The sequence below is a fragment of the Micromys minutus genome (genome assembly GCF_963924665.1).
Source record: "Micromys minutus genome assembly, chromosome: 23".
In the NCBI taxonomy this organism is placed as follows: Eukaryota; Metazoa; Chordata; class Mammalia; order Rodentia; family Muridae; genus Micromys; species Micromys minutus.
Window position 1 is genome coordinate 1,103,315 of NC_137958.1, and position 13,161 is coordinate 1,116,475.

At 44.5% G+C, this 13,161-nt stretch overlaps 1 protein-coding gene across 1 annotated transcript in view; it reads right to left on the minus strand.

Moving 5' to 3' along the window:
• ARHGAP28 (Rho GTPase activating protein 28) overlaps positions 1 to 12,935 on the minus strand; it is a 156,800-nt gene extending 143,865 nt beyond the window's left edge. Inside the window, exon 1 of the mRNA XM_080936341.1 lies at positions 12,805 to 12,935. Within this exon, the coding sequence (XP_080792467.1) occupies positions 12,805 to 12,920 (116 nt within the window). The 5' untranslated portion in view covers positions 12,921 to 12,935. The remainder of the gene's footprint in view (positions 1 to 12,804) is intronic.
• Between the last annotated feature and the right edge of the window lie 226 nt (positions 12,936 to 13,161).

A 13,161-nucleotide genomic window follows, 5' to 3' on the forward strand; every position in this document is an offset into this window, starting at 1 on the left:
ATTTCTGTGTCCGGGCGGCTCTTTTTAACCTCATTGCTTACAAGATTGGTTTTTGCTTGTATATTATGGTTTCCAGTTTGGAGTTTTTATGGGTTTTGTTTGTGAGTGTGTATATATATATATATATATATATATATATATCTGAGTGTGTATATCCCAGTATATATATATATATATATATATATATATATATATATATATATATGAGTATGTATATATGAGTGTGTATAATTCAGTGTGCATATTCATCCAAAGGTGTACATCTGGGTGTGTACATCTGAGTATGTATATATGAGTGTGTGTGTCTATTTGCATGTGTATGTCTGAGTGTGTATGTGTCCCTCGTGGTCTTTCTTAGCTTCTTTTTCACCACTTGTTGATTTTGTTTTATTCTGGTTTTTGTTTCGTTTGTTTTTGTTCTGTTGTTTGCTTTGTCTGTGTTCTTGAGAGAAAGGAGGCATGGAGCTGAAATGGAAACACCTTAGAGGAGAATGGTGGCGTGCAAGGCGTGTGCAGAATATATTGTATAAAAACAATTTTCAAATTACAATAAAAAACTAATAAAACGGTTATTTGAGTTGACTGTTTAAGTTACATTTAAAAGTTAATAAATTTTAGTTTGAGCAAAATTTCTAACAATTTCTGACATAGTCCTAAGCAGAGTTCTGCAACTTTATACTATGTATTTAGAAAAGTAGTTATTTTCAGAATAAATAATTATAAAATCAAAGTTTTATTTGACTGAAATACAGTGTTCTACATCCTGCAGTATCAATTATTCAGCCAATATCTTATTATTTATATAAAGATAATCACATTCATCTCAATAGCATACAAGTTTGCTTTTAATTTTAACCTGGTAATACTTATATGGCAAAGAATTGTTAAAAATATTTTTTAGGATTTATTATGTTTGATTGACATACCTAGTTTATCTATCAGTATACTCAGAATTGTATAAAAAATCCTAACAAAAAGGGGTTGTGTGAGAAAAAAATCTTCAAAAGCCCCAGTGGAGGATCTGGTGGAGGGTCTGGTAGGCAATCTGGCAGGGGATCTAGCAGGGGATCTCATGAGGAATCTAATAGATCTGCCGAGGGATCTGATAGAGGGTCTGGTGGGGATGTGGTGGGGATGTGGTGGGGATCTGGTGGGGATGTGGTGAGGATCTGGTGGGGATCTGGTGGGGATCTGGTGGGGATCTGGTGGGGATCTGGTGGGGATGTGGTAGGGATCTGGTGGGGATCTGGTGGGGATGTGGTAGGGATGTGGTAGGGATCTGGTGGGGATCTGGTGGGGATGTGGTGAGGATGTGGTGGGGATGTGGTGAGGATGTGGTAGGGATGTGGTGGGGATCTGGTGGGGATGTGGTGGGGATCTGGTGGGGATGTGGTGGGGATGTGGTGGGGATGTGGTGGGGATGTGGTGGGGATGTGGTGAGGATGTGGTAGGGATGTGGTGGGGATCTGGTGGGGATGTGGTAGGGATCTGGTGGGGATGTGGTGGGGATGTGGTGGGGATGTGGTGGGGATGTGGTGGGGATGTGGTGGGGATGTGGTGGGGATGTGGTGAGGATGTGGTGGGGATCTGGTGGGGATCTGGTGGGGATGTGGTGAGGATGTGGTGAGGATGTGGTGGGGATGTGGTGGGGATCTGGTGGGGATGTGGTGGGGATGTGGTGGGGATGTGGTGGGGATGTGGTGAGGATGTGGTAGGGATCTGGTGGGGATCTGGTGGGGATGTGGTGGGGATCTGGTGGGGATGTGGTGAAGGGCTAATGAAGATTTCTTTATAGTGTCAGGTCAGGAAGATGTAAACCCTGATTTAATATCAGACAGGAATATCTCACAGCCTTATCAAAAATATTAAACAAAGTATGTGTTTTAATTTCAGCCAAAAACCCTATTTTAGTATTAAGGGAATTAGTTAACAAACTAAAAGGAAAGCAGGTGAGCTCTAAGGTCTATGAGCACATGCCTAAGGCCTAAAGACTAGAAAGTACTCACCCCCCTTCCGCTGCGGAAGGAAATCCACAAGACTCCATGTTGCCAGTGCTTGATCAGTGTTTTATTCACTTCTATCGAGAAGTTTGTCTAAATATTCCAAACTATGACGACACTACGGTGAACAGCCTAGCTTTGAGAGGTGGGCAGCAGGTTCTATTACTCAGTTTCATGATAACAAGTTTCCAACATTATTTATATCCACTCACACTTAACTGCAAACAGGCATGGAGCAAGTCGCTCAGTGGGTAATGAGCTTTCCACACAAGCATGAAGACTAGAGTTCAGATCCCATGGGAAATTGTGTGTATGCATTGTGTGTGTACACATGTGTGTCACTACTGTGTATGTGACTGTGTTGTGTGTGTGTGTATGCATGTGTGTGTATATGAGTGTGCCATGTGTATATGCATGTATACCTACCTGTGTGTGTGCTTGAGTGTATGTATGCATTGTGTGCATACATGTGTGTGTGCGCATGTGTGAGTGTTGTGCATATGAATGTGTGGTATGTATGCAGGTGTGTGTATGCATGTACATGTATATGTAGGTGTTGTGCATGCATATATGTGTATCTGTGTGTAGGTATGTGTGTGTGTGAAAGAGAGATGTGTAAGTGTGTGAGTGCATGTGCATGTGAATGTGTTTTGTGTGAGTATTAGCCCACTTTTAATCCCAGGGCTCAACAGACAGACATAGAATCCCTGAGCACACTGGCTGGTTAGTCAAATGATCAAGCTTAGTTAGGATTCAAATGAGAGACCCCCCTCCACCTCAATATATAGGGCACAAAATGACCAAGGAGGACACCTGACAATAATCTGTGGCACCTGGACCCATACACATTGTCCACACTCATTCAAACATGCATACACACAGGCATGCACACACATGCACACACACACACACACACACACACACACACTCACAAACTCACATTCTCACTAAAAGGAATGCCAAAATGAACTTTTAAATCAAAGCCAAACATCGATGACATCTTCCATTTTTAAGTGGCTCTCAGGATCCATCATCAAATTGAGTCTGAAATGACATGCGCATCATGTGTTAATACGTGTCACAGGATTGCAGTAACAGTTGAAGGATAGGTTTTGGAGGGAGAGGAGCGGAGCCTTGCTGTGTGTATGGTCGTAGGAGACTTCTCTGTGCTGGAGTTGCTGTATCACACACAGGGCTGTGCAAAGGATTTGCTGAGACCTGCATGTCTCACTTAGCCCCAAAGTAAGCGCTCAGTAAAGCTAAGACGCTGGTGTGCGACTGTCTATGAAAGCTCAGTACAGGGACGGGTTATGGCTGTGGTAAGAGCTGCTCCAACGACTATCACTGTTGCAGTAAAAAACAAAAACAGTGCAACCTCTTCCTGCGAGTCACTGCCCGGCGCAGGTCCGGTTCTCTCTGACCCGGGAAGTTGCTCCCTGGCGTTAGTTCCGGCACTGCTGGCAATAAAAGCTAACATTAATTTCTCTCTGGCTTCACACTGCCCCCGGCTCTCTCTGACCCAGGCAGTCTGTGAGCTGTTCCAGCGTGGCACCTCCCCACACTGCCCCCTCACAATCCCCTAAAGTGGCGGACTTGGTGTGTCCCACCACTGCACCCTCTCTTGAACTCAGTTAAGTCGTCACATTAAGGCAAACACCACAGAATAAACTCTGATTCAATTGAAAGGATACAATTTGCCAATCTAAACAGCACAAATCATCCTGTTCACACCCATTCCTTATAAACTATTGACAACAACCTGTATCTATGCGGAGATGCAGAAGCGGAATGTCTACATCTGTGTTGCTTCTCGCTCCTCCCTCTCACTCTAGCTCCTCCCTCTCACTCTGGCTCCTCCCCCTCACTCTGGCTCCTCCCTCTCGCTCCAGCTCTTCCCTCTCACTCTAGCTCCTCCCTCTCACTCTAGCTCCTCCCTCTCACTCTAGCTCCTCCCTCTCACTCTGGCTCTTCCCTCTCACGCCAGCTCTTCCCTCTCACTCTAGCTCCTCCCTCTCACTCCGGCTCCTCCCTCTCAGTCTGGCTCCTCCCTCTCTTTCTAAAACTTTGTTCTGGTCCATCCTTCCTTCTCAGTGACAGACCTTGTTTTATCTTGTACCTGCTTTCTTGCATAAAGACATCACTTTACATATCATCAAGGAAACTTCCAGAGAATAAGTTTGGCTTTGTTAGCTTCCTTTCCTTTCATGTGCTTTCTTTCCTTCGCATCTGTTGCTCCTTAAACATAGCTTTAATTCCAACTATTAAGACAGTAACTTGGCCTGCCAGGTGAACTCGAACTTTTCAAGTCTAGCAGTGAGGGTGAGGTGGGACATATTGCTGAGGTACTTTGTTTGTTTGTTTAGAAACAATCTCACTGACTGTTGGAAATTGCTCTGTAGATCAGAGCTGGTCTTGAACTAAGAGATTAGACTGTTCCGTCTCCAGAGTGCTCGGATTATGGTCACTACCATGTAGCTTGTTATCGTTTTTTACAGTTCAATGCTTTTCTATCATCTGTTGGGTTTCTAACATGATGGCAAAAGCCTGCAGTCCTAGCACTAGGTGAGGATGAATCAAGACGCTGGTGAGGACAGCCTTGAAGACCAGGGGGCAGGGGGGGAGGAGGAGAAGGGGAGGAAGGAGAGAAGGAGGAGGGGAGGAAGAACAGAAGGAGGAAAGGAGGAGAAGGAAGAGGAAGGAGGAAGAAGGAAAGAAGGAGGGGGAGGAAGGAGAGAATGAGGAGGGAGAGGAAGATGAAGAGAAGGAGGAAGGGAGGAAGAAGGAAAGAAGGAAGAGGGGTAGGAAGGAGAGAAGGAAGAGAAAGAGGAAGGAGGAGGAGGGAGAGGAAGAAGAGAAGGAGGAGAGGAGGAAGAAGGAGAGAAGGAGGAGGGGAGGAAGAAGGAGAGAAGGAAGAGGGGTAGGAAGGAGAGAAGGAAGAGAAAGAGGAAGAAGGAGGAGGGAGAGGAAGAAGAGAAGGAGGAGAGGAGGAAGAAGGAGAGAAGGAGGAGGGGAGGAAGAAAGAGAGAAGGAAGAGGGGGAGGAAGAAGAGACAGAAGAGAAAGGGAAGAAGGAGGAGGGAGGAAAGGAGGGGAAGAGGAATAGGAGGAGAAAAAGGAAGGAGATAAGGAGGAGAAGCAAAACAATAAAGAAAACCACGTAACTCCATCTTTATCAGTGGCTTTTGTAGGAACATAGACACATTGGTGGGTTTTTTTTTTTTTAAAGCATTGATTAGTGTTGTCTTTGTTGATTTTCATAGATGAATAACAAAAAAGCAATTTCAAATGAGTTCTTGCTCCTGTACATTACAAACATAGGGGAGGAAAAAAAGAAAGAAAATATGGTGACACCCCATGAAGTTCACAGCAGATATAAAGATTTATCTTTCTACATAAAAGCTAATCGGTGCCACAACCCAGAAGGGCTAAGACCACTTAGATAAGTCCTACTTGCTCTGCTCGACAGCTTAAAATGTCCTTTATCTTTGGTTTGCAGTTTCTCCTTCCTGCCCTCTGGGTTGTTTGTACGCGGTCATCAACCAGTCTTTGGAGGGACTGCTAAGAATGCACAGACTTCCTCTGTTGGCACTCCCAGCTGTTCCCTAAATGAGGCTTAGCATACATTTCCCACCCTCAGAATTACCTGGCATCTGAAACAGTTCTTTACTGTGATAGAACACAACGGGTACCCAAAGATGTGCCATAACCCACAGGCCTTTCAAGGTATGTTTTAATCAGTGTACAAAATAACAGGTTTTCCTCACCATTCAAAGTAACAGGTTTCCTACCGCCATTCTCAGAGATCCTTAGTTTGAGTCTCCAGCTCAGCTTGACTGTGGCCCTCCATTAGCATTCATACATGTATCCTCCTGCCCTCCCCATCCCTCCCCAGTAAAGCCATTTTATTTTGTTTCACCATCTCATGCGCCATTTCTAGTTTCCTGACCTCTGCGCCCACACTTCCACACAAACATACACATACATCTGTACAGGAGAGAAACACGCTGTCTGCCTTTCTGAACCTGGGTCAACTCCCTGAGTGCCATCTTTTCTAGCTTAATTCCCTTTTCTTTACCACTAACAAAATCCCGCTGTGGCTACATTGTTTTCAGTATCCGCTCATCAGTCAGTGGGTATCTGGGCTGGGCTCCTGTCCTCGCTACTGTGTCTCTGCAGTAGGGCATGGGGACCTTCTGCTGCATGCCCAGGAGAGACAGAGGTGGCCCTATTTTTCTCCTATGGAGAAGCCCCACAGTTGGCTTAGCTTGTCACACTCGCAGGGAACTGTGGGACAGAGATAACCGCTCCTCTCCAGCTCCTGCTATCATTTGCTTTCTTGGTGGAGATGGAATTACAGAGTGTTTTAATTTTCATTCCCAGGATAGCTAGGGATCTTGAACTCCTTAAAACAGTTACTGACCACTGTGTGTCTTCTTCTGAGGCCTGTCTACTCAGTTCATCAGCCCACTGACTGCGAGTTTGAGCTTTGGGGTTCTTTATGCATCTAGCTACTAACCCCGTCTGAAGTATCCCTAGGGAAGGTTTGTTCTCCTTCTCCAGGCTGTCTGTCCACTCTGCTGTCTGTCTCTTCTTCTGTGCAGAAGCTTTTAAGTTGCATGGAATACACTCATCAATCCTTGGGGCCATTTTCTGTGCTGCTGGGGGTCCTGCATAAACTCTACCCTGATGCATCTCCTCTACATTTTTTGGTAACAATCTTGTGCTCTCAGTTGGCATCAAGGTTTTTTTTAATCCAGACTGAATATATTTTTGTGCAGAGTGAAAGATATGGATGGAATTTTGCTCTTTGACATGTGGGAAAACTATGAACAATAAATAATCATTTCAGCCTGGCATGGGGTCCCTGGCATGGGGTCCCTGGCATGGGGTCTATCACTTGGCAGAGGTGCAAAACTAGCCTGGGCTACCCTGGGTGTTCCAGGCCACCCAAAGCCACATAGGAAAACACTGTCTTAAAGAATAACATTTATTGACACTATCATTATTTAAATTAGAAAAGGTATAGGTTACTCTTTAGTAACATATATCTTAACAGTTATTCACTAAATTGCTGCATCTTATCTCATTCAGCATTACTTGTTTGTATGTGTGTGTGTGTGTGTGTTCATTCGCACACTATTTAAAAATGTCGCTGACTTGGTATTTTCATAGAAAGAGCGTTAAAAACGAATTCAACTTCTTAAATGGGCAGGATTTAATGGGCAAAAGAAATATTCCTCTTCTGTTTCTCTACCTCACATCTGCCTTTTATTCCCAGCTGCAGCGCGAGAGCTGGGGACCACATGGCTGGGAAATAAGAACGTGGCAATTACTCCAAAAGTAATCCGCCTGGCCTGATGAAAGTAAAAAGAAATTTCTGGGGGAAAAAAAAGAAGAAAGAAATTTTGATTATATGTAAATTGAAATGTTTCCTTGGGTTAAAATACATTTGTAGACATTCAGATAGCATCTCAGGAAAGGTACGCCAGGTGACTAGACACTTCTAAGAAATAAACGATGAGATTTAATAACTATAGTCTCCCACAAAGCATTTAATCTAGCAACTGTGGTTTTTTCCTCTTAAAGCTTCAGTGAAACTTCACCCCCCAAAAATAAAGGAACTTGATCATTGTTTCTAACATCCTCCTGAAGTCAAGCCGGGTAAAGTCAAAGCACATTGTGGCCTGACCTCTGACGCCCATTTATAGAGGGTTCAGTTTGAAGAAGTGATAGACATAAAAGTAATGCATTTGGAAAGAATGATGAATATATTACTCATGGAACATAAATTAAGTCAAATCAAGATGAAATGCGGGAAAAAAATCATCAAAATCCGTGATCAGATGCCAAAATCAGTATGTGAAAGTTTGGGAAGAAAAGATACTTGCATAAGATTTCCAGAGGTCAAAGACTCACTACAACGGGGAAAATGGTGACTCTGTGGTATGGGTGGCTACCAACACCATCTTAGCCAGGTGACCAACATCAACCTCATTAGGACATCTAGTGCCTGGACTTGACAGTCCACTGTCAGAACTCTCTCACGTTCTCACTGAATTCAAAAGAGCACACTGGGCTAACTCACTATAAGTGACTTTCTATAAACTGGCCATCAAGCTTGCAATAACTGCCAGGGTCATAAAAGACAGATTACCACAGCAGAGGGGAGCCGTGGGGGACATAGTCAAGATCACTGTGGGATCCTGGATTCAACTATAACCAGAAAATTAACTAGTGAAATGAGAATATAATCTATAGTTTAGGTAACTGTAGAATGCCTCGGTCATTTTCTCCAGCTTTGACCCTTGCAGCGCCGGCCTTTGTAACATTTATAACATTTTGTAACATTTGCTGACACTTAAGGAATCTGGGTGAAGGTGAGCGCTGGACCAGGCTGCAGAGAAGAGGCTGTGGGAAATCTTGGCTCAAGGATGATGTAACTGTACATCATCAAAATTAGAAATGGAGGGGGAAAATTACTTCCTGATACTCTAAACTTCCTGAGTATCTGTATTTACACTGTAGATTAAGGATTGGAGGAACTGAGCAGGTTAAAAGTGGATGGAGCAAGTGGCCAAATGTTCAGCCTAATGATAGCATCAAAGGAAATACACCAGATGTTTAGCAACAGCGCTGCCTATGGAGGCGCCTCCACTCGGCAGGGAGTCCATGAAGGAAACCAGAGATCTCAGCTCTGCTCTCAAGCACACCATAAAAATGACCTATAAATACCTACCCTCATCTAAGAATTCCATTTCCAATTCTGAACCTTCTAGAATGAGCAGGCCACCACCCCCTAGAAGCTGCCATCCTTTGATCAAACATAATCTCACATGGGCTTACATAGTGCTGTTTTAACAGGTACTGACCTGTTGAAGCATCCTTCTTTTAAACTAATCTTAACCCGGAGAAGTACCTCCCTCAAAGATAAATCATTAACCATTGCTAAGTTTAGTTTTGCCCAAAATATTTACTTCTGAATCGTCATCAAATCTGTTTTATCAAAGTGCTCTTCTCAAATAAAAAGTGGCTTTGATATTCAGATCCAATGTCTCCTTCACAAATGCATAACCTGTGCTGCAGAGGGGAGACCATGGGGACCCTGGCTCGGGCTCCACTGGCTTTTGAGGAAAAGATGTTTTGTCTTCTACTCTGTTTTTGTTGTTTCTTGGGTTGATTGTATGACTAGAACTAATGACAAACACACACACACACACACACACACACACACACACACACATCTTCATCACTCATACAACCAAGAAAATTCCTGAAAACTCAGGCAGCAAGCATCACAGTTGGCTAAATCTCTTTATACAGGAAAGTATTTTGGGTGTTTGTGAACATTCTCAGGGTTTCAGTATCAGCTTAGGCCTTTCTCAAAAGCATGGTTCTGAAGTCCAACAGTTTATTTTCATAGATCAGACATTTGCAGAATCTCCTCCCAGTCAAACAGACAGAGATTCTGTAAGACTGGCACTTGCCTTCTGAGAAGTCAGAGTCAAGAAAGCCTATAGAGTCTTTTAAATCATTTCCTAAAAAATCATAAAAGACAAAAGCGACATGAGAAAATGCTCATAAGAATCAAGTCTGCCTAGGCTATGCCCAGTGGAGTCAAGGGACACTAACGGCAGTGATCGCAGAAAACAGCGAGAATTCTGAAGGAAATACAGAGGGGTTCCAACGGGAAAATGGTGCTATTTCAAACGCCCCAAACATTCCAGACAAATCCCAAGAAATAAGAATTGTCTTATTCACCAGCACATTGTACTGACCACCTTAGAAAGAAACATACAAAGGATAGCCCATATATTAAATACCACAAAATGCTCATCTACATCAAATATTGATATTTTTGTTATTGAAATCTGGAGAAGATGTATTGCCAGCCAACCTCAATTCAGGGCCTTTTAGGTACCCAGAAGTCCCACTAAAGTGCATGTACTTCAGAGACTGGAGATAGTTTCATTTATGATGTCCCATAGGTAGTTGTAATCCATCTATCCATCCAACCATCCATCCATCCATCCAATCAGGTAAGAACAAGCAATTCCTTGAACTTTTCCAAAGTCTGAGGTGGGAGCTGTAAAACTCAGATATCTAAATCCCTTTTGTTGTAATGGTAGGTGATGCTGTGGGCAAGGTTCTGTGGACCTGATTCGTTCCCTGCTTCTCCCATAGAGAACCACGCACTAAGAACATCTACTTCATACTGAGGACATCACCAGTTCTGCACCATCCCTTTCAAGTTGGTCGGTGTTCAGATCAGCTCAAGTCACCTGCTTGAAACAGGACAGTCATTAATGCAGGCCACAGTCAAGATCTGACAGTCCTTCCCCAAGCACGGCCTGATACACACAGTTTGCTGCTTACGTATTTTAACAAAATTAAATAAAGGGCAGGCCCCAAAGACATGTAAGTGGACAGTGGAAGGCTGAAGTCACTACAAGAAGCAGCAGAAAGAGTGTGGCAAACGGGCTCCCATGGCCAACACAATGAGCAGCCAGGACTCTTCCTCAGCTGTGGACAGTGTTGGCAGGCAGCAGCGTGGACCCCAGGTGTTATCCCCCAACCCCATTCCCAACTCAAGAGCTGGAAACCCAGCTGCACCTGAACATTCTTCTATTAGAAACGGTGCCACTTCTTCCTCCCAAGGTTCTATTGTTTCATCCTTTTGCTAACAGTTCTGTTGCTCTGCCCACATTTTTGTGGCAGGAAGAACATCCCATTCATCTTTGTGTTTCCAATGCTTGACGGGTTACTAACACACAGTCTGCAGACAGGCTGAGTCTGCCTCTTAAAAACCCTGCCATTTTTATCTTGATCATTTTACAAATCTTAATAGGAATCCGTTAATTTCCTCAGGAAATATTTATTTGGCTATTACAATATACCAGATACTTCTTTGGTATTTGGATATAATGGTGGGGGGTATATTTTGGAAGTAAAAAATAAGACCCCAAACTCAAAACTAGATGTACTAGCAGTCTGAGGAGGAAAGTTTAGCTTCGATTTCCATCTGTGCTAGCAAGCTCTAAAGAATGACAATCTTTGGGAAGGCAGAGCCACTGCTCCACAAGTACATATGCAAGTTTAAGGAAAGCGTATTCATGAAAGAGGGGGCGCTTCTCCCAAAGCAGAACAATACTGCCTTGCTTCTTGGCTTGAAGGGAAGAATTGATCAGTAGCTAGTAAGTCAAAGGTTAATAACTGGGTCTGATAATTTCTGTTTTCATGATGGATGATGTAGTATCCTCTGGCTCCTAGTAAACACAGGAACCTCTATTTTCAGTGCTCTACTGGGGCCCAAGGAGCTAAACTATCCTCCCCTAGTTCTGCTGTGTGAGGGCTGGAAGGAGGGCTGCACACTCCCATCCCCTACCTCAGAGGAGGGAGCAACCATAGAGCACAGGCGACATCACAAACCTTAGAGCCAACTTGTTTATGGTAAAGAACTGACTATGCTATCACTCAGCTCTCCCATTCTCCATTACCATCCCACAAGACCACATGCTGAGCTAAGAAAAAACCACCGCCCTCCAATTTGCTTTCAGCTATCTGGCTGATGCCCACAGACAGCTGCTGGGGCTTAAGCTACACCCAAACCACTTAAGAATGTAGAAAACTGGCTCTGGCTTTGCATCCAAGCCCATCTGTTTAGTCACGGTGTAAGCCACCGTGGCCCAAGATGGTACTGTCCTCTAAAAGAATTGCACCCTCAATACAAAGGAGCGTTTGACTCCTCAAACAGCGCGTAAATGATGTGCGTGCGTCCTGCTGCCGGAGGAAACTGGTCCATTTCTCACCGTCTAATGACATGAGATTAAAATGAGATTTGACTCAACCTGCTCTCTCTGGAAGAAACAATAATTTCTTTGTTAGCTAAGACCAGAGAGGTGCCTACACAGTGCGATTGGTTCATCTCATGGATACCTTCCAAAGCTTATTCTGTGCCATAGTCACAAATCAATTACATTGGGAAACAGCAGTAATTATAATCACATAAGGTTAAGAGTGTGAGGAAAAACAAGTAACTGAAAATAATAGTGAAGTAAAATGTCACTAGGAGATGATAGCAAAACACAAATTAGTGTAGGCTTCAAAATAAATAAATAAGCCATCCACTGATACAGCCGCTGTGGAGAGCAACCCGTAAACAAACGAACTTCCCCTAAATATGCCAGAGAACAAACCATCTCACACTTGGAATATTTTTGTCCATCCGTCTTTGGCTCCAAATGACCTTCATCTTTGGTGGAACTGACGAATGTTGCCAGAGCAATCCCCAGTTCACTAAATGCACACACTCACCCCAAGAAATAAACAGGAATTGTGATGGCTGCATACAATCGGCACCAGCAGTCATCAAATAATGACATCACTGTATTTACACAATTGCGAGTATTTACAGTAGAAGTGAAATTGTTACGTCAGTGGAGGTTTCCTTTTGAGAGAAACTTTAGCTCCAAATAGTTAATCTGAATATCTGCAAGAACTTTTTTTTCTTTTCATCCGGTTTGTGTTTGGTTTAGGGTAATATCTTAAAATTTCTCCAGTACCTGGTGAGAGCTTTCCACAGAAATGGAGTGTTTGTCTAACTCTTCATAAAGTTGCATTAAGACTACAAGTACCCCGCTAGACTCAGCCAGCCACGCACGACTTTCGCCCAGGCCATTTCCCATCTCCAATCAGGACCATACAAAGAGCAGACTCGGTTATCAACGCCACCAAAACTTGCCTAAGCGCTGCCCCCTCCCCTCCCCGCCCCGCCCGACGCGCGCGCGGCCCGCGGTGCCGCTCCGTACCTGCTGAGCGGATGGCTGGCCCGGGACGCGCAGCGTGGCTCCGCGCCCTGCGGTTGCGAGCGCGCGTGCGAGTGGTAGGCGGTCAGCACCACGCCGCCCGAGTCCTCCACCTCCATCCTCAGCGGCGCATGTCCCCGCGCCGACCCAGAACAAAGACCCGGACCAACGTGGACCAGCTCCGGGAGCGGGTCAGCGGCCCCGAGCGTCCGGCGCCCCACGGCTCCGCGGCTAGGACGGCCCCGCCCGCCCGAGGACCACGCCCACAGAGTACAGAGGCAGATTAGCATACACTGCTGGCCACGCCCACAAAACAAGGCGCACGGATTAGCATAACTAAGAGCCACGCCCAAAGAGCGG